The sequence below is a fragment of the Leptopilina heterotoma genome, unplaced genomic scaffold, assembly GCF_015476425.1.
Source record: "Leptopilina heterotoma isolate Lh14 unplaced genomic scaffold, ASM1547642v1 Lhet_180, whole genome shotgun sequence".
Lineage (NCBI taxonomy): Eukaryota > Metazoa > Arthropoda > Insecta > Hymenoptera > Figitidae > Leptopilina > Leptopilina heterotoma.
In genome coordinates this window covers 2140378-2162980 of record NW_025110897.1, presented here as the reverse complement: position 1 = coordinate 2162980, position 22603 = coordinate 2140378, and the positions used below count along the sequence as shown (strand labels likewise).

Sequence of the window (22603 nt, the reverse complement as noted above, 5' to 3'; positions counted from 1 at the left end):
TAAAACAATACAATATAAGATTGTCTAGTGTATCGAGAATGTAAGGGTGCTTAAGGTGCTTCTTCAATATTAAATTCATTATCACAAATATAGTGAAACATTCATACCTACGTCCGCTTGCTTCAAATAAAATGAATTATCACTTTTCCCTTTTCCCCAATAAAATATGTATGTATTTTTAATTCGAGATCTCTTTTAGTTTTAATTCAATCATTTGTTGCATTTTCATTCGTGAGTTTTTCATAGAGCAAGTGTGAAAGCCCCCTAAAACAGAAGCCGGACGACGAGTTTATTGTGCTTGGGCCTTAATCCGAATTTGTGTTTGGCTTTGGCCATCTAATCAACAAAGGACAAAGTTTTGACAGTTTCGAATAGTTGAATAAGTTTTGAATTGTTCATTATGAGAAGTTGTAGACAAAGAATTTCGGAATTTTATAAATGATTCTTAAAGAGAAATAAATTAAGAAATAGTGAAAAATGTTCTTGAAAAGAGAAAATAAAATTCGAAAGTTGTCTGATGCTTTAAGTTTAATCAGGAAATCTTTGACATGCAGTATTTGGTAAACAGATTATTTTATTTATTATTAAATTTTTAATTTGTCTATCAGAGTGGAAACAATGTTTTAGTTTCCTCGTCATTGTACGACTTTAAATGAGAAAGAAAAACGAGCGATTAAAAGTAATAGTATATTTGCTTTTTTGAGAAAAACGAGAAAAACCTCTTAAGAAAGTTAGGTTAAGTTGAAACTTTTCATTAAATTTATTTTTCTTCTGTACATTTAAATATTACATTATAAATACCAAAAAAATTTACTCATTTATCTAAAAATTTTCTATAATTATTTACTTGCAATAAAATAAAATAAAATGTTGAAGTAATTAAACTTGTTTAATTCTATACAATTAAATACCGCTTTAGAGAATTCTTCTTAAAGGAAAAACTAATAAAGTTAAATCAATTTTTTAACTAAAATTCTTCTCTAATAATAATTTTAATTAAAAATTTCAAAATTAATTGGATTTCAAAAGAGTTGCGTTTACAATCTTCATATAAATAGATGAACTTTAAAGGTTTCAATTTGAAATTTCAAAAAGTTTCCATTTTTAATGAATTTAAATAGAAATTTTAAGAACAACTGATTACAGAAATTTAATTATTTTCAAAAGTGATAATCTTCTTTGCCTAAATTCAATTAGGTTCAAAAATATAAAAAAATTCTTGTCAAAATTTCAATTATCTTTATAAATTTTATTCTTCTCCGAAATTCAATTATTTTTAATATCTAATAGGGTGATGGAACCATTTGTCGAGGAAATAGTGAGGTTCAACATTTACACATTTTTTAATCACAATCAAAACCATCCATGTAAATTAAAAAATATAATTTAAGTAAGAGGAGTATCTAAGCTAGTATACTTGATAAAATTTCGTTAAAAAAATAAATTATATATTAAATAATTAATATAAAAGAAATTGTTTGTAAAATACCATTTGTCGAGGCTAATTCTTCAATACAAATTTTTTTATCCAAATTCAAGTATTTAGAAAATTAAATTAATTAATAGATGTTTACAAAAACCTAACCATATATTAACCTACGAAAATGACAGATAATATTTATGCTTACGTTTTTAATTGACAATCGAAAAATGGTGTCAAATAATAAAATATGCCAAACCCATTTCTCGAGTCAACAAATCGACAATTGGAGAGCAATCAAAATTCAGTACCAGTTACCGAGTATTAATTTTATTTAAACTAATAAATAGTCATATAAAGTAATTATCAACAGTTAGATACTCTTTGTTTTCTTCAGAATTTAATGGTATTAAAAAAGTTTTTTAAATATTAAAAAATAAACTGTACTTAGAAGTTAAATAACACAAGTCACATTACGAATGAAAATAGCAAATGGTGTCATTCCTCTGATTTCGTGAGTAATGCATATAAAATTATTTTTTTTAAGAAAAACAATTTAACATTACAAAATAAAACATTTTTTTATGAATAACTATATTAATTGGGAATATTGTTATATTATTTTATTTTACGTATTTAATATAATTTACTATTTATAGACATAAATAGTCACCAAGACTCGAAAACTGGTGTCGACTCGACAACTGGTTCCTTCACCCTATTTTAATAAAATTGTTCAAAAGAATTCAGTTATTTAAACAAATTTTTAATAAAAATTTCACAAAAATTCAATTGCTTACCAATTTTTTATTAAAGTTTCTCCAAAGAATTCAAATGTAAATGCAGAGAATAGAAAAAAATAGTTCTCAGAAATTCAATTATTTCGAAAAATTTAAATAAAATTCTTTTAAAAATTCTATTATTTATAAAAGTTTTGACAAAATTCTTTACAAGATTTAGTTAATAAAATTACAATTTTAATAAAATTTTCCTATACAATTCAATTATTTTCTATTCATTTTTTTTAAGAATTCAATTATTTTCACAAATAATACATTTTTTATGGGAATTCAATTATATATAAAAAAATTTGAATAAAATTCCTCTCAAGAAATTAATTATCTTCGTAATAGTAAAATTTTTCTCGAGAATTCAATTATTTAAAACAATTTTGATAAAATGCTTTATAAATTTGAAAAATTGTAAAAAATAAATTGATCACACAATTATTTTCGTAAAATATAACATTCTTCCTAGGAATACATATATTGTCAAAAATGTTTATAAAAATCTTTAGAACAATTCAATTATTTTCGTAAAAAATAAAAATCTTCGAAGCAATTCAATTATTTAAGAAATTTTAACTTTTCAAAAATAAAATTTTTCACATGAATTCAATTATTTAAAAAAAATTTAATAAAATTTTTCGTCAGATTTAAAATATTTTCAATTTTTTAATGAAATTTCACGATGGAATTTAATTATATTCAAAAACTGTTTCAAAATTCTGAGAAATTCAATTATTTAAACAAATTTTTGAATAAAATTCTTCACAAGAAATTTTTTTTTTATAAATAATATTTTTCTCCGGAATTCAATTATTTTTACAAATAAAATTCTTCACAGGAATTCAAATTGGGTCAGTCCATTATATTTCACCTGAAGCCGTTGCGGCCTATTTTTAAAAAAATCTCATAATTTGTAAAAATGATGTTGAATATCCATAGAATTCATTTTTGAGAATTATTTTATAAAATTTTTTGAATTTAACTTAGAATTTTAATTTTTAAATTGAGTTGGACAGAAAAAAGGTTAGATTGACAGTTATGTAAATTTAATAAAAAAGCATGGAAATAATTTAGATAATAGAAATTTCTTGAATGATATTTGTTAAAAATGAGCTAATTTACTTGTATAAATAGATTATTATGTAAACATACCTAAAATAATAGATAAAAATTGATTTTAAAACTTAACTATGAAATGTCAAAAGTCACTACATTTTAATTACATTTATCTAAAAAGTTTATAAATATAAAAAAATTTATTTCTATTTAATGTAAAGTATTTTCAATGTACTTTCATAATATGTGCTAACTTTTTAATCTTATAATATAGAAATATGAAAAATTTTACCTTTAATATTGAGTGTTTCATGATTTTCAGTGATTTTAATCACTTATTTCTTCTCAGGTGCAAGACTAAAAAATCCAATTTTTGTCTTAATATTTAAGTTTGAACTTCTTTTCCATTCTATTAAATTTTGGTGATGGAGAACGAGCTACTTTTCATTTTAAATTTAGTTTAAAATATCTGCTGAAAAAAAGAATTTGTTGGTTAAAATGCAAGTAGATTTTTGCATGACTATTGAGATAGCCAACTTCAGTGTTATAAAATTACCTGCATTTTAACCAACAAACTCGCTTTTGGAAGCAGATTTTTTAAACATGAATAAAACTACAAAGTAGCTCGTTCTCCATCACCAAAATTTAATAGAATGGAAAAGAAGGTCAAACTTAAATATTAAGACAAAAATTGGATTTTTTAGTCTTGCACCTGAGAAGAAATAAGTGATTAAAATCACTGAAAATCATGAAACACTCAATATTAAAGGTAAAATTTTTCATATTTCTATATTATAAGATTAAAAAGTTAGCACATATTATGAAAGTACATTGAAAATACTTTACATTAAATAGAAATAAATTTTTTAATATTTATAAACTTTTTAGATAAATGTAATTAAAATGTAGTGACTTTTGACATTTCATAGTTAAGTTTTAAAATCAATTTTTATCTATTATTTTGAGTATGTTTACATAATAATCTATTTATACAAGTAAATTAGCTCATTTTTAACAAATATCATTCAAGAAATTTCTATTATCTAAATTATTTCCATGCTTTTTTATTAAATTTACATAACTGTCAATCTAACCTTTTTTCTGTCCAACTCAATTTAAAAATTAAAATTCTAAGTTAAATTCAAAAAATTTTATAAAATAATTCTCAAAAATGAATTCTATGGATATTCAACATCATTTTTTACAAATTAAGAGATTTTTTTAAAAATAGGCCGCAACGGCTTCAGGTGAAATATAATGGACTGACCCAATTGTTTTTAAAAATTCTGATAAAATTCTTCATAAAAATTCAATTTTAACCCCTTGGCGGATCCAATATGGCGGACAACGAAATAAAAAATTGATCAGATTGGCTTAAAACTGAATACTTGGGGATTTTCAGGGTCGCTGATTACGAATCTGAAATCAGTCTTTCAAAATTCAAAATATCTGGTTCAATATGGCGGAAAATTTTTTAAAATTTATTGAATTTGTTTGAAACTGGTTAATCTGACATCAGTATGATAATTTTTGGTGAAATCAAATTTCGATAAATACCCTGAAAAAATAATGACAGATTCGTAATCAGCGACCCTAAAAACCCCCGAGTATTCAGTTTCAAGCCATTATAATTAATTTTTTATTTTGTCGTGCGCCATATTGGATTCGCCATTTTGAATTTTGGAAAACTAATGTTAGATTCGTAATCAGCGACCCTTAAAACCCCCGAGTAACAAGTTTCAAGCAAGGGACGCATGATTATTCCCCAAATGTCATTTTTCCGAAATGTCATTTTACCGAACTGCACTTTTGCGAATAGTCATTTTTGCGAGAAGCCAATTTTGCGAAATGTCACTTTTGCGAATTGTCATTTTTGCGAAAAGCTATTTTAATATATACTTTATATACATGAATCGATTCGTCTTGATGCAAAGAATAAGATGTTTGATTTATTTTTCAATAAATGATAAAATTTTATTGTACAAAAACAAGATTTAAAAAAAAATAAATTTTTTTGCCTATAATTGGTTTTAATTCTATTAATTTAAATACAATATATACTTTATATATACCAATCGATCCGTCTTGGTGCAAAGAATAAGATTTTAGAAATAAATGAGTAAGATTTTCTTATACGGCAACATAATTTTGCGGAAAGAACTCATTTTTTGATAGAAATGCGAATTTTTCAGCTTTAATTGAACCCTTTGATGCAAGAACCAGACGTAGCCCATTTAATTTCAATGGTCCATGTCTGGTTCTTGCATCAAGGGGTTCAATTGTGATTAACTCTATAAATTCTTGTACAATGTATACTTTGTATTTACCAATCGATTCGTCTTGATGCAAAGAATAAGATTTTATTATATATTCACTTCAATAACCAACTTAAAAAAAAATTTTGAAAAAAAAAAATTTTTTGAGAATTTTTTAAAGTCTATCAATCCATTTCGAGATATTTTTATGATAAATATACCTGGTAAATTTTAGCCAAATTCGTTAAAACCTCTTCGAGTTATCGTGTTCACAAAAATCGGGATCCACACACACACACACACACACACACACATACACACACACACATACATACATCCGGACAATTGTTCAGGGTCTTATATAACATAGTCCTATATAGAAGAAAATTTGTTAAAAGGATTTTTAAAAATTTTGTAAATTAAACGACTACAAAGCTTCCTCACGAGGAAGCAAAATCAGAATTAAATTCTTTTGAAGAATATCTTTAAACCTTTTTTAAATAAATGGAGTTTCTTTAATAGTTATAATTGAAAATTTTGAAAGTAAAGAGAATTTTTTCAACTTTTTAAAATAATCGTGTCTCTTAATAATTTTAAATATTTGATTTTTAAAGTTTATTCAAATTGTATTGAAAATAATTGAATTCCTCAGGAGAATTTTATTATTTATAAAAAATAATTTAATTTTTGCGATGAATTTTAAATATAATTATTTTTTTAAAAATTACTTTGATTTGTTTTTCTATTTATTTTATCATTTTTTATGTTTATTTTTATAATATATAAAATATATTACAAAATAAACAAGAATTATAAATCAAATATAAATTAAATAATTTCAATAAAAAAACATAATATAATGAATAAATATTTATTTAAAAAAGAAGTTTTCGAATGTTTCGAATAAATTTATTATGTTTTCGAATTATTAAATGGTTATTATTATTATTCGAATTTTTAAATTATGTTTTCGAATAAGTTTACAATATTAAAGAAATTAGTAAATAAATAAAATAAAATATTTTTTTGAGTATCTCATAATTTTTGGAGTGAATCAGAATATTATTATCTTTATAGGGTCAGGGAAAAAGTCAAAATTTTGTCTGGAAATCAGGGGGAAAAATTAAATTTTTGTGGCAACCCTGTATTCTAGCTACATATTAGTTTTAAACGCAACTTTTAATTAACCTAATGTTAAAACCTGCAAGTTCGTTGCAAGTGGCAAAATGTCCTCACAATTCAAAAATTATTACAAAATATAATTCTATATATTTATAAATAAAATGTTTTTAATGTGTTTTCTCGTATTGTCGTAAGTGGATATAAAATCTTGAAAAAGAATCGTTTCTCAGCAAATCAAGATAATTTAATTCCGAAATGTATTGAGGTGAGATGATTTAAATTTACTTAAATTTCTAGAGAAAATGAAGAATGTTTTCTGTTACAGTCTCGGAGTTTGTACTGATCCCTACACTCCTCGCTGTGGACATCCATTTTGTCAACAATGCATTAATAAAGTGATGATAAAACGGAGCGCACATTGTCCAATGTGTAATGGAACACTAACACGCCGAACTCTGGTTCAAAATAATCAATTAAATGATATTATTGAACATTTTCACAAAATTGAAAATGCCGTGAAAGCTGATATTAATTTCAAGGGTAAGTTTTTTATATATATATATATTTCTACTATTGTTCGAAGAGTAAACTATTATAGTTGGTTATTAAATTTAACAGTATTTTTAAAAAATATATTTTTTTTAATTTACAGTTGATGATCATAATGAAGCCACTCTTGATAGTGAGACTGCAAATAATATTTTGAAACAAACTTCAGAAATTGAAAATCCAAAAAGTGAAAATAAACGCATGATTGAAAAAAGCAGTCCCGAAGAAGTGAATGTTTTAACGGAGAAAGTTGACAATGTCATGAATCAAGATTTCAGTTTTGTAAAGAATTTACAGTCGCAAAGTTTGAGTTTGCCCGAAGATTCTGTAAGGCCGTCGTTTCAAGTTCAACAATTTAAATCTACAATTTCTACAAAAAGTGTATTGGAAAGAACCAGAAAATCTTCGGAGACTAATAATCTTGTGCCATTTAAAAAACTAGGTCGAATGTTTAAGAAACAAAGGCAAATTCCCTTTTATTATTTTGGTAAATTAAATAAATCTAAGAATGAAGAAAGGAGAAATGATGATTCATTCACTACTACAGTTCCATGTTCTAAAGATTCCAAAGTAGCAAATTCATTTATTACAAACTTATCTGATTCCGGTATTAGTAAAACCAGAGGAAATTTGAGTCTAGAAATTTCAAAAGTGAACGATAGCTTCCAAAATTCCCCTCCTTCTGAAATTAGAACTTTAGTTTTAATATCCCCTCAAAATGATTCACAGTTAAAAGATTTAAGTCCAGATACTTCAAAAATGAACGAAAGCATACCAAGTTCTCAAACTGTTGAATTGCGAACTCTAGACTTAGTACCTCCGCAAAATGATTCACAATTGAGACACCTTTCAATTGATACACCTCAAGAAACAAGAGAAATTCCGCTTTCGAATAATGAAGTTAATAATACTCAGAAGGAAACCGATGTCCAACAAAGTGAAAAATACAGACACATTTTAGACGATCTTGATATTAATACTGAACTATTTAAAGAATTGGAAAGTTTTCCCCAGTTTAGGGAAAGTGATAAGCCTGTCGAGAATGAAGTAGTGGAAGAAAGTAACAAATTTGATCAAAACACTGACAGCAGCTCAATTGTTCCATGCTCTCTTAATAGGGTACTTGAAAAGCCGCCTGTACATGCAGTTAATTCTTTTCATTCTCATTCACACAGTCCGGAACCTGAGGATCTTGCGAGTCATTTCTTTGCCGATGTCATTGAAAAATCGAAAATCATTCGAAGACAATCCAGTCTGAATCTCGTGAATACAAATAAAGAAACTTCTCCGAAAATACAGTCCGGGGTCATTACTGGCGATTGCGAGAAAAGTATTGCGAGAAACGAGCAAGAGATTCTTGCAAATAAACTAAATTCGAGCACAACGGAACCTTCCCAACTTTTCTCCTTTATCGACAAGTTCAAAGAAAATAGAAAAGCAGCGAATGAAATAGAACAAGTGCAGTCGCACAATAAAGATGTATCTATTTCTGAGAAAGAAGATTTGGTAAACATGTCGAATATATCGATGGACATTTCCGAAGAACAAATTATGCTTGACAAATTTGAGAAGCAACTTTTCGGGGTAAAGACTTGCCAGGAAGATTCACTCACTATTCCCGATAATTTAAAAAAATCAAATGAGGACTCGAGAAAGTCATCCTTCTCCTCTCATAACTTTGAAACAAATGCACTAGAAGAGAAGAAGCCATCTAAGAAAACAGGAGTTAAAAGAAAATCATATCCTCTTTATCACAGTACACCAAAAGTTATGAAAACAAATACATCGCGAACGTCTAAAACTTGTTTGGACCTAGAACCATTAAATACATCGCCTACGTTTGAAAATCACGACGAAACGTGTAGGGAACTAATCGCAGAAAAAGGTTTCGAAGAAAAACGAAAGTTATCTTTTGTTTGCAGTGGTCTGTCAGGTTCGCAAATTCAAGAGGTAAAAAACCTGTGTGAATTAGTTGATGCTGATTTTATCGGCAGGTTTAATTCCACCGCCACGCACGTGATCGTTAAAGTTGTCGGACAGCGAAATACGGCAGAAAAGACTTTAAAATATTTACAAGGAATTGCTTATGGAAAGTGGATAGTTAGCATAGATTGGGTGTCTGATAGTTTGCAAAGAAAAGAGTTGCTCAATGAAGATAAATATGAAGTTGTTGATAATTTAACTTTAGAGGAAGGTCCAAAAAAATCACGGTTGAGAACAAGGAATATTTTTGAAGGATTCATCTGTCTCTGTCAAGGTCCATTTAATGATGTTTCCGTTGCAGATTACTCGGTAAGCATTAAAATATTAATATGGTTAAGTGTAGGCAGTAGTAATAAATATTATTCATAATAATGAATGTAATAATACTTGATTACAAGTAAATGATGCTTTTTTGGCGATGCCCACAAATATATTCTCTGTATTTTTATATTATGATCAACATAAGGACAAAAGTAGAACCTATTGTGGACATGGCTTTACGAAAAACAAATATATGTTAATTTTTTTATTTTATTTATTTTTGTTTACTTACACACTCGCGTATCGATTAATACCACACAATGTAAGTGTCCACGTAAAAGTGGCTTTTTATAAATGAAGGGTCTGCGATCTGAACCTGTTAAGCGCCATTTCACAAATTTTACAGAACGGGGAAATACCTCATCATTTTTACAATTTTTCTTCATTTTTAGAAATTTAAAGCGTCTTTCGTTCATTAACTGTAGATTCATGATATGTGACCTGGTAAGTTAAAAGGCACCTTACGCCTAAAATCAAGTTTTCGAGAAAAACTTTCTTAAAGTTAACAAGTTAATATTCATGCTTCTGCACATTAAAATGGCTTGAAACTCGTTACTCGAGAGTTTCTGGGGTCGCTGATTATGAATGTGGCATCAGATTTTCAAAATTCAAAATGGCGGACAAATTTAAAACAAGTTGTTCATTTCATGACCATTTAGCTTCCTCAATATATAAAAATTGCGGTTTTGCAAACTTTTGAAAAACTATGTACAAAAGGGTTCGTCCAAAAGATTTGTTAAAAATAAAGTGATATAAATCATTTATAAGTTGTTATATAAATATTTGGTGAAATTTACACTTTCATTTGCCAATTGGTTCTTTTTTATGATAAAATAATCATTTCAAAATATTAATATTAGGAATATTAAATAAATTATGAAAAAAATTTGAATTTTTTGTGAAAAAGAAAAATATTTATTAATTTTATAAATTTTGATAAAATATATACTTTGTATACATCAATCGATTCGTTTTCTTGTCAGGAATGTAATTTTGAGAATAATTAATGAAAATATTAACAAATAAAAAAATTATTACAAAAAATACAAAAAAAAATTTTTTCTGAATTTTAAAAAAATTGTATTAAAAAAAATGTTGTAGATATTTTCGAAAATCCTTGTGTCAGATTTTAGGTATTAATGACTGCAATAAACCTGCAAAATTTCAGGACAATCCATAAAAATTTGTCTGAGATAATTTGTACACAATTTTTGTGACATACACACACATACATCTGGACATTTGCTCGTAATTGAATATACATATGTTCTAGATGAAAATGAGTCCGTATAACCTTCTTCAGGGTGGCCACTTTTTTTGTAAAAAAAAATTCACGGTCATTTCCCGGTCCATTCCCGGTCATAAATTATTTTTCCCGGTCATAAATAATAACTCTGAAAATAAATTATTCCATGAAAGATTGAAAGAATTTCCTGATTTTTAGACAAAACTTTGACTTTTTCCCAAACCCTAAAAATATTTTAGTTTACTCTAAAAATAATTTTGAACTTAAATAGATTTTTTGAAATAAATATTTAATTATTATCCATTATTTTTCCATATAGTAGGTATTCAAATTTCAAAAAAAAATTAAAATTTCAAATCCTTTAAATTTGAATAATTTTTAAGAATTGCTACTGCAACTTATTAAAAATTATTTTCAAAATTTTAATTCAATTATATTCTAGAAATAACTAAAATGTTTCTAAAATCCACTTGTTTACAAGACAATTTCATGAAATTTTGAATAATTTGAAAATTTTTCAATTAAATATTACATATTTAAAAACATAACTAATTTGAGAAAATGTGAATAAAAATATTTTTAAAGACTAAATTATTCAGAATTTTTAATTAAAATCTTTTAAAATTCAACTTTTCTAAAACTTCAATTTTAAATTTTTTAAAATTCAATCTACAATAATATTAGTAATATTAATTTAACATTCTAAAAAATCGAAAAATTTGCTTATGAATAATTGTAAAAAAACTAATTGATATTAATGAAAAATACGGTTTTTTAAAATTTATTTTCTAAGAAAAGAAATTTTATTTATTTTTATTTACTTTATTTATTATTCAAAAATTCATTTTTATGAATTTATCGTATCACTTTTGTTCTAATTAGTTCAAATTTTTAATAATTCTTATTTGTTTTGTTATAATATTAATTGCAAAAAAATTTTTAAATTGATTTATTTTTCATTATTTTATAGGATGTGAAATTTTTTCTCTTTGAAATTTTTTTGACAAATTTAATTAAAATTATATTTTGTTTAATTATTGTTAGAAATAGAAAGAATTTAAAATTAAATTTAATATTTTCTTTTTCTAAGTATGTTACGTTGGACAACAAAATTCATAATTTCCTTATAAATTCTAGATATTGAATATTTTTATAGTACTTTTTATAAAATTCTCTGACAAAATATAAATAGATTTTATAGAAGATCATTCAATCTTTTTTAATGAAATATAGTTAATACCTAAGTCTTAAAATAAATATTTCTATTTTTCCTCACAAAGTAATGTGTGTTTTTAAAAAAAAATTCCAAAATCCCGGTCAAGATCAAAATTCACTGTCATTTCCCGGTTTTTCCCTGTCCAAAAAAATTCACTGTCATTTCCCGGTTTTCCCGGTTTTCCCGGTTTCCCGGTCCAGCGGCCACCCTGTTCTTTTGAAAAATTGAAAATCGTCACCAATGCAAAGCTTCCTCATGAGGAAGCTAAATTGTTTGAATTTGCCTGAAATTCATTATTTGGGGGTTTTTGAGGTCGCTAATTACGAATCTGGCATCAAATTTTCAAAATCTGATGTAAGATTTGTAATCAACGACTCCAAAAACCTTTATGTACTAAGTTTCATAAAAAATAATCAACTTTTTAGTTTTAATGTCCGCCATATTGGATCAGCTATTTTGAATTTTGAAAATCTGATACCAGATTCGTAATTAGCGACCCTGAAAACCCGCGAGTAACAAGTATCAAGCAAATCGGACCAATTTTTATAGGTACATTTCTTTTGTACTGATGTTATCAACGTTTTTTTTTTAGCTAATTACGTCCATATTTGAAGCGCATTCGTAAAAAAAACTAATTAAGCTACACTGACCTTGAATTTCGAGGTCAAGTTGAAAGAAAACATCTTTTTCGCATCACCAGCTTGTAGCTCGTGAAAAACCCTTTAAAAATCACTATTCATACTTTTAATTTGATTAATTTTACTTATAAATAGGTATGTTTTCGTTGCCTGCACTTCTTACACTTTAACACCTAACCTGCACTATGATGTTCTCTTTGCCGGATGTGACGTAATTTTATCATACATTTCGCTACACTTTCTGCACCTACTCTTGAGGTGGTGTAAAAGTTACAGAGTGTTGCCGGACCGTACCATAATTATGTAATCGTACCACAATTTAACCCCTTGTACCATGTACCATCCATAGTTTGTCGCGTACCATAATTTTGAGTCAATCTTTATTTTCGATAGAATTGAACTTTTTTTTACAAATTAATGATTCTGAAAGTGAAGAGACATGCGAGATTGCTTTTGATTAAAATATACTTTTGTGTCTATTGGGTCACTTGGTGGGGTCTAAAAGTTACATTTAAGAACATTAGAGTGGGGTTAAGTCAACGTAGGCTGAGGATACTTTATGTTACACTTTAAAATGCTTATATTTTTACTTTTATAGGATTTACTAATTCATATGGGAGCTACAATTCTACAAAAAATGGAGGATTTTATTAATTATAATAATGATAATAACAAGAAGATTATCATCATGCAGTGCGATCATTGGGATGATGATGTAATAAGTAAGTATTAACTTTTTTATGCTATATGATGACATGGTTGCCACACAACCTGGAAAACCTGGAAATAGCATGGAATTTGAACGAATTTCTGGAATTTTTTTGGGTTAATGAAAGATATTAAGAAAAATTTCATTCAACATGTTATTTTTCTTTAAAAATGTTAACATGCAATTTTCCTTTTCCATGTTATCTTCTCTTTAAATTAATTTAATTTTTTTTTAATTATTGACTAAATTAAACAATTTAATTTTTCTTTTTAATTATTGACTAAAACTGTGAAAAATAGGATTTTATATCTTTATTAGTATTACGATTGTCAAAATTTTTTGTTACCAGTTGCTTTTTGTTCAAGATTTTGAAATTTGAACAAAGTTTGAAGATGAAAATTATTTAATTTAGACATGACTTCAATGTGCTAATTATGGCTGATTCTTCTGAAAGTGACATTTTTGATATCTCGATTAATTTTATAAAATCTACTCTCTGATAATATTATTAACCATTTTCATAGAAAAAATTTAGCACTTACTTATCATTAAAAAAATTAAACAATTTTATTTAACTGAATTTATACAATGGCTAAAATAATTTCATCTTTAAAGTCTTTTTAACATGTCTCCAATAGGAGTTTTATAAGAAAACTAAATTTTTATGGTTTTTTTCAAACTCTTAGAAATTTTTTTTAAATAGTGCCAGAAAGTACAATGTTTTTTCTATCATTATGTGCATTTTAAAAATTTTTTGACCTCCGTTTTATATGTGATAAAAAAGTTTAAATTTTGTCTTCCGTTTAAGTTAAAATTACTTCACGATGATTAATAATGTTTTTATAAATTAAAAATATTCTAAAAAAATGTGAATGCACATTCAAATAAAGTTAATGGTCTGATTGCTTTTATAAATATTCAAATTTTACATATTAACCCGAGTAAAATTCAAAGAAGAAATACTTTAATATTTTCAAATTAATTTTGCGCAACTTAAATTCTTACTATTGAGTATGAAATAAAGTAGTTTCAATAGAAAAAACCATATAATTTTAAAAAAATATATTGAAAAATCGAATATCAAAAGTATCACTTTCAGAAAAATAAACATAAAAATGCAGTTTTGTAAAATACTTGTTTTTTCATGACAAATAATTCCTAAATTTTATCCTGGAATTTTTAATATTTTTAACCTGGAAAACCTGGAAAAAGCCTGGAATTTTGAAATCTAGATTTTGTGGCAACCATGTGATGATAAATATCAATTGTATTTCGCGCCTCCACCTCTAGATCAACTCGTAGTCTCCCTATATACATAATTATATTAATTACGGCAAGTTTAAAAAAAAGAATATTTACAGCAAATACAGCGATTATGTTTAAAAATTGATTAAATTTTTACAATTAAAATTTTTCAGTTCTTTGACATTATTTTCTTAAATATTTGTTTATCAGAAAAAGCTTGAAGGAAGAAAAGAAGCGCCTTCTTTTTTTATATAAGTTCCTTTAAAATCTGAGATAATGTTTCGAAATATTTATAAGAATAAATAGCTAGTGCTTTATTTATTCATTCAGTATGTACATAATAATTTGTTTTAGGGGATTGGTTTAAGAAAACTAAAGCAGTGCCAGTTGAACAAGAGTGGTTAGTTGAATGCATAAGTCAGTACAAAGTAATCTCTTTGTTCGACTACATTCAAGGAATATCGCCAGAGGAGGCTTCCACTGTTGGCTTACCAGAGGATCTTTTGAAAGAGGAATTTGAATACGATTCCGAAGACTGAGTCAATATTATTTAAACAAATTCTTTATTGTAAATAAAATAATAGCTGAATTTGCAAATTTTGCTTATGTACATTGCATTCCTTACTTTTGTACCATAAATTGTCGCGTCGTATGAAATTTAAAGTTAAATAAGTTAATAGTTCACTTGATTAATCTGTACTTTTGATTTTAACCGTTCGCCGTATTGATGGAAGAAATCTTTATTACTGTCGACTCTCCTACAGTACCTGTTCAACCCTCCACCAGCTTATGTGTACGGATAGTTACAAAAACGTCAATTTTATGAAACTATCCGTTTACATACATATAACATATGTAACGATCTACAAATAAAACAATTGGAAAAGTCAATACCTAGAAAAATGCGCCTTTCGATTGACATAATTATGTCGGACGGAAGGTTCAAAAATATATCTAGGCAGCATCAATTTTTTTCTGTAATTTTTCTGATGTAAAGAATTAACGTAAAAAAAAACTAAATGGGTGATTCTCCGCGTAGCGCAGAACTTGGTTTTTTTCATGTTGTAATGGAAAAATAATAAATAATTTTCATATATTTTTACAATTCCAACGTGAAAAGGTTATCTATATGTTTAGAAACAAAAACCAATAATTATTTTTGTATCTAATATTATAATTTTTCATAAATAAGCGGTTTTAAGGCTGAAAACGTCAAATTTTTACCTGTCTCCACAGGAAGTTTAGAAAAAAAAGTTAATAATTTTAGTAATATGCAATTACTATTGACATTTTAGTATCGTCTACTTTAGTACAGTTGAATAAAAAAAATTTTAAAAAAAAATTAATTTTATATATGTTTTTTTCAGTTTTTGCTTGACAGCAAATTTGGATGCTATTCATTATTTTATCAACAAACAGTAAATTATTTAAATGAAAATCAAATGTTAACTTAAAATTACTTTTGTAAACACAAAAAATAACTTCCTTAAGTTAATTCAGGAAAAAGAATCAATGTTCTAATTGATTTATTCATTTTTCACTCATTTTATGTTGGGAATTTGAAAAGGGAATCACAAAATAGTCTTCACCGACCCTTAAATATTTTATCACAAATTAAACAATTATTTATAAAAAAAAAAATAAAGCGTAGTTATATTGTTTTGGTCAATACGAATGAGATCCACTTTAAACCGATTGAAAATTAATGATACTTTTCTCAAAAAATTAAAATATCCAAAGTCGGTTGAAAAAGTTTCCACCGACCTTCGTATTACGAAGAACCTAGTGCAAATGTAGTGTTATGGTGCAACATATATAAGAAGTAAAAAAACCTATAGCTTTCAATTGTGATTTCTAGATACTTTGCATATTTTTAAAAATTACCGACAAGATTTCTTTAAATTACCTTACAAAATGCCATAAATTACCTTATAAATTTCCATAAATTACCGCGAAAATTTCCATAAATTGCCAAAATTCAAATTTTTAATAATAATTTAAATTTTACATATTTTTATGAATTATCGCGAAAATTTCCATAAATTTACGTATAAATTTCCATAAATTACCAAAATAATAATTTTTAAATGAGATTTACGCTATAATATTGTTTAAATTACCGCAAAATTTTTTTTGACAGAATGTGTCCAAACAGTGAATTAGTTAATTACTACACTTGTTTACAACAAAAATTATAAATAATTTTTCCGGTCCGCTATGGATTTTTCTTTCTAAAGCCTTTATCTTCAAAAAAATATATTGATAATAATCATAACGATAAAAAAAAATTTTTTTAATTTCATAAACCAAATCGTGCGCTACGCGGAGAATCACCCAAATATATTTTTTTCAATTTTATTACATAATGTTTTTACTCTTTATTGATCAATGTTTCACTAGAAACTGACTCTGAAGGATAGAATTTAGAATAATTAAATTAACTTCTATTGTTAGGAAAAATTTATTTACTTATCAATGAATAACTATAGTAATATGATATATATATATATATATATATATATATATATATATATATATATATATATATATATATATATTACAAAATTTGTTAACCTCACCTTTCGTACATTTAATATTATTTAACAATAATTGTAATCATAACGATGAATTGTAGGATTATGAAGATTTGGCTCGTTTATTCAATGCCTGGTAAATAGCGATTAACGAAGACAACGTTCCCAACGCACCCACTTGCCAAGTTTTTAGTTTTCCTCCATAAAGTGTGCCTTTGGGCAAGTAACTCACAGCGTAACTAAAGTCGAGAATCAATCTGATGCAAGTTACTAGTTCGGAGCGTTGCTGCACTTTTATTTTATTCCTCTGTATCCTGAAGAAAAATTATATTTTTTAAAACTATTTTAATGGATATTAGTTAATTATAATTGATTCTTTTTCTGTATTTTTATTCAAACAATTTTAAACATGATCTACGATTTTTTGCTTCTTGGGCACCTTTCTTGGGAGCGCGTCACATATAAAACAGTTATACGCACCTATTATTAGATTTGTCATTTAAACATTGTTTGTACTTGTTCAACTCGATGATTTTATAAGCTGATCTGAAACAAACATTTTAATTTGTGAAAAATATATTCAAGGAATGATCCAAGTGTACTCACAAGAAATACTTTAGGAATACTAAGGGGAACTTTACGATGTGTTCTAAGCATAAAGATTTTTTATGAATCAGAATTTAGAATCTAAAACACATGTAAAAAAACATGACTTGAGAAAAAGTAACCGAGAGGTGCAAACACTTAGGTTGAAACCACTTGCGACCCAACGTATATGAAAATGAATTAAACAGTTCTCAATTAACTCACTTAATTAAGGACAGAGATATTGATGTGATCCAAAAATACGTGGTTGTAGTGTCCCACAGTTCAGTATTGATTGATAAAATTCTATGTCCTCCAGCCCAGCATATACTTTCAATCGGGGAATAAATCACGTCGATTACAGTTTGAATGGCGCTCACGTAGTCAATCAACTTCGATTGCTAGAGGAAAAACAGTATTTAAACTCTAAACATATTATATTATTACATAATCAAAATCCGACTTCAGATTCGTTATCAGCAACCCCGAAAACCCCCGAGTGACAAAATTAAGATCAATTGAATAAATATTAAAGCTTTTGTCCGCCATATTGGATCCGCCATTTTGAATTTTTGAAAACTAATAGCGAATTCGTAATCAGCGATCCCAAAAAATCCCAAGCAATAAATTTCAACAGGGTTGCCACAGGTCAGGGAAAGTAAAATTGGTCAGGGAAATCAGGGAAAAGTCAGGGATTTTTAGTAAAAGTGCATGGAAAAAATTGAATTTTTAAAATTCATGAGAAAACTCTGAATTTTGATGCTTTTTTTGTTTGCCTCGTAAACTATGAAATTACCACGAATTTTAATACAAAACCTTCAATTTTTTCAATTTCTGACAATAATTTCTTTTTAAATAACTTAATTTTTCAAGAACTATCATAAAATTATGACTTATAAATTAATTAATGAATAAATTTTACAATTTTCATAAATACTAGATTGATAAAAGAATTTTAGTTCAAAATACTAAAAAGAATTGAATTTTGGAAAAGTTACAAATGATTCCAGAAATTCAATATTATTTTCAAAAGTTATAAAAATTCTTCGCAGAATTTTAATTATGTTCAAAAATTAAAAAAAAATATTGTCAAAATTTTAATTATCTTTATAAATAATATAATTCTTCATCAAAATTAAATTATATTTAAAAATTTTAATAAAATTCTTGATAAAATTTCGTAGGAATTTAATTATTCAATTTTTAATAAATTAATTCAAAATAATTCAATTATTTAATTTACAAAATTTTATAAAATTTTTCGAAAAATATCAATTATTTAAAAAGATTTTTATAAAATTCGTCGCAAGAATTCAAATTATTTTTATAAATAATAAAATATTCAATTATTTTTATAAACATGGATAAAATTTGTTGCAAGAATTCAATTATTTATATATTATTTATAATAAAATTCTTCACAGAAATACAGTTATTTTTATAAACTTGTATAAAATTCGTTTAAAGAATTAAATTATGTTCAAAAATAATAAAATTCTTCGCAGAATTTCAATTATGTTCAAAAATTAAAAAAAAAATTCTTGTCAAAATTTCAATTATCTTTATAAATAATAAAATTCTCTAAAATTTAATTATTTCAGCAAAATTTTAATAAAATTCTTGGGAAAATTTTGTATTATTTTCATAAATAATAAAACTCATCGCAGGATTTTAATTATTTTTGATACAATGTGTATGTAATAATTTTTAGAGTGAATCAGAATATTCTTTAGGGTCAGGGAAAAAATGAAAATTTTGTCTGAAAATCAGGGAAAAACAAATAAAATATTTGTGGTAACCCTGTTCAATGATATTTGAGCAATTTTGATAAATTAGTCAGTCATCCTCAATTTTCTGAATTTGACTTTAAATTCGTAATAAGCAACCTCATGAGAAGAGTTTAATCTAATTTTTTGAAAATTTTGTCCTCGTCATTCGAAAGAGCGGCCCCAAAAATAGTTGGGTATGGATTTTTGAAAACTTTTATAGTTTCTTTCTACTAATTGTAGAAGATTGAAATTCAAGTTGAAAAGCTGCACATTTCGTCGTTAAAAAGTTTATACTTAAAGTACTATTTTTGAGTATACCGAATTAGAAGTCGATGATAGAATTAGTTTAGTAAAATTAGCAGAAGTCAAATTTTTGACTAATTATAATACCTTCTCATGTGATGAGAATATAAAAATTAAAATTCACTTGAATTGTAGAAACAAAATGAAAATAAGAGTTAATATATTTTTATTTTAGCTCTAAAATACAGAGTAATGTGATACATTTGAGTTAATATTTATTTAAATATTTTTCAAAACGAAACAAACATAATGATTTTTGATAACTACGGTAAATATTTCACGCCAATATTAGGGAACAGTCTCAAGCGAACCGAAAGTGTAAAATCGACGACAGAAAAAGAAAATTTAATTATTTTAAAAAATAAATTAGATGTTTGGGTAGAATTTTATCAAAATTTTATTTGAATAATTAAATTGTTTTGGAAAAATTTATTATTATCCTGCTAATAAATTGATTTCCTCCAACGAATTTTATTATTCATGAAAGAATTTTATAAAAATATTTAAATAATTGACTTCTTTCGACTAATTTTATGCAAATTCCAATTTAAATAATTGAATTACTGAGAAATTTTTATTATTCATGAAAAGAATTGAATTCTTACGAAGATTTTTATAAAAATTTTTTTAAATAATTGAATTCTGTTTGAAAATTTTATGAAAGTAGTAGATATTGAAAATCATTGAATTGAGAAAAGTTTTTAAAAATAATTAAATTTTACAAAGAATTCTATTAAAATTTTTAACAATAATTGAAGGGTTATCCTAATGGAATGTCTCTGTGGCATTTTATTCAATTTTTTTTTTAATAATTGAATTCCTAAAAATTCTTGACAACGATTTTATTAAAATCTTTTAAAATAATTGAATTTCCAAAAAAAATGAATTACTTTTAAAAATAATTGAATTCTTGTGATAATTATTGTTTTTTATGAAAATAATTGAATTTTACAAAGAATTTTAAACAAACATTTTTTTAAATAATTGATTTTTTCGAGGAATTAAAATTAAATTTTTAAGAATAATTACATTTTTTGAGAAAATCCAGTAAAATTGTATTAAAAATAATTAAAATTCTGCGATTAATTTTATTATTTATGAAAATAATTGAATTATTCAGAAAAATTTAATTAAAATGTTTAAAAAGAACTGAATTTATGTTACAAAAATTTATTTTTGAAAATAATTGAATTCTTTAGAAGAATTTTAAGAACATTGTTTTAAATAATTAATTTTTTCGAAATATAATAAATATTATGAAAATTTTATTTTAAATAATAATAATTGAATTCTTGTGGAAAACTTTATTTGTGAAAATAATTGAATTTTTGGATTAATTAATTTAAAATAGTATTAAAAATAATTAAAATTCTTCGATGAGTTTTATTATTTATGAAAATAATTGAATTCTTGCTTAGAATTTTATCAAAAAATTTTTTAATAATTGTATTTCCATGAAAAATGTTATTTATTATTAGTGAAAGTAATTGAATTATTGTGAAGAATTGTATAAAAATTCTGTTAAATAAAATTGATTTTTTCGAAATTTGTTTGAAAATGCGATTTTAAATTAATTGAATTCCTGTGGAAATTTTATTATTTATAAAAATATAATATGTAATTCAATGTTATTAACTTTTTTTTTAAACAATTGAATTCTTGTGCGAAATTTCATAAAAATAATTGAATTTCGAATTTTTTTTGAAAATAATTGAATCGAAAAAACAGAAATAGTAGCTGAAATCTAAAAAAAGTAGCCAAATATTAGCCTAACGTAAAAAATAGTAGGTTTTGAAGTAGATTTTGAAAACTAGATTTCTTAAAAATATAGCCGCAACAGCTCCCAGACAATATTCTTAGTCAGTGGACTGAGCCATATGTGTGTGTTGAAGTCAACTGAGACCCACCGCGAGTGTAAGTTTCATAGGTATTACTATTTGCGTAATTTTTTGCGTAATTCAAGTCCCAGCTTTTTAAGCGACTGGGTTTGAAGTACGTAAAGTGTATAATTGACGTTAAATAGTTGTAGTTGGCGTTACACGAGATAAGATAGCTGCCATAGCTTTTCCTAAACTACAATCATTAATACGATAACCTTATTAAAGTTTATCTCTAGCAAGCACCTTTCGAGTCCACTCGTATGACAGAGCATCGTGCCAAGCAGGAATGTCATCCATCAGTCTTAGAACTACTCTACAATTGCTCATTTCACTTGAAACTTTTTTCAAATTCCCAGCTGTTCTCCCGGAAGTTACTCCACACGCAAATTTAGCAGTATACGAGAAAAGTCTTAGGAATTTATCACGACCTTCATAGTCGTTTAGAAAATTCGATAAAAGAGAAATTTGATCCATTTCAATTCAAACCACGTGGCAAAACTGATTCTGAACTTTAGACATTTGATCCGACAAATGCGTTCTGCGCATAAAAAATACATTCAAAAAATTATCCTCTTTATCTAATTAGAACGAATGGAGTCAACTTAACTAATTATTCATGAGGTTTACATCGCAAATAAAAATATAAAATAAATCAAAATTAAAATACATAGTTTAAATATTCAATTCCATGTTAGCATTGGCATAAAGTGTAAACAGTCTATACAAACAATGGATTTTTAAACATAGATTGGATTGTGCTTTAAAGGTGCGTTCACACCTCTGTCGGTAGAAAAAATATTTTACTGAAAAATATCGAAATAGCTTTTTGCGTTACGTTTTGTAAAGGCCTTTCTACAATAGATTAAAAGTCTGCGTACGAGCATATGTTGTCATAGCAACCAACGTAGTGTTTGCGAAATAATGAAATATTTTCAAGCTGGCGCCGCGCTGTGAACGTGCCATTATTGTTCAACAACAACGCAA

The 22603-nt window shown here is 25.7% G+C and overlaps 2 protein-coding genes across 3 annotated transcripts; one reads left to right on the top strand and one right to left on the bottom strand.

The window, feature by feature from the left end:
• Positions 1-325: 325 nt before the first annotated feature.
• LOC122500042 (breast cancer type 1 susceptibility protein homolog) lies at positions 326-15145 on the top strand. 2 transcript variants are annotated; one of them, XM_043608740.1, is made up of 5 exons: positions 326-560; positions 6967-7181; positions 7294-9482; positions 13193-13316; positions 14903-15145. In XM_043608740.1, exons 1-5 carry the CDS (start codon positions 478-480, stop codon positions 15085-15087), a joined length of 2796 nt encoding a protein of 931 aa, XP_043464675.1. In that variant the 5' UTR covers positions 326-477; the 3' UTR covers positions 15088-15145. The 2 variants fall into 2 exon arrangements, with proteins under 2 accessions (XP_043464675.1, XP_043464676.1); XM_043608741.1 differs by lacking the exon at positions 326-560 and adding an exon at positions 6750-6906.
• LOC122500043 (peroxisomal membrane protein 11C-like) lies at positions 15095-22337 on the bottom strand. Its single transcript, XM_043608743.1, has 5 exons — positions 21863-22337; positions 17893-18068; positions 17563-17628; positions 17128-17396; positions 15095-15411 (listed from the first exon to the last, which is right to left on the bottom strand). The coding sequence occupies exons 1-4, from the start codon at positions 22091-22093 to the stop codon at positions 17186-17188; spliced, it is 684 nt and encodes a 227-aa protein (XP_043464678.1). The 5' UTR covers positions 22094-22337; the 3' UTR covers positions 15095-15411; positions 17128-17185.
• Between the last annotated feature and the right edge of the window lie 266 nt (positions 22338-22603).

Excerpts from the sequence above, each read along its gene's own strand:
- LOC122500042 (XM_043608740.1), top strand. The coding sequence starts at position 478 with ATGTTCTTGAAAAGAGAAAATAAAATTCGAAAGTTGTCTGATGCTTTA. Across the intron at positions 561-6,966 it reads TCTTTGACATGCAGTATTTG|TCTCGGAGTTTGTACTGATC; the intron begins GTAAACAGATTA and ends TTTCTGTTACAG. Across the intron at positions 9,483-13,192 it reads TTTCCGTTGCAGATTACTCG|GATTTACTAATTCATATGGG; the intron begins GTAAGCATTAAA and ends TTACTTTTATAG.
- LOC122500043 (XM_043608743.1), bottom strand. The coding sequence starts at position 22,093 with ATGGATCAAATTTCTCTTTTATCGAATTTTCTAAACGACTATGAAGGT. Across the intron at positions 17,629-17,892 it reads ATATCTCTGTCCTTAATTAA|ATCAGCTTATAAAATCATCG; the intron begins GTGAGTTAATTG and ends TGTTTGTTTCAG. Across the intron at positions 17,397-17,562 it reads AATGACAAATCTAATAATAG|GATACAGAGGAATAAAATAA; the intron begins GTGCGTATAACT and ends ATTTTTCTTCAG.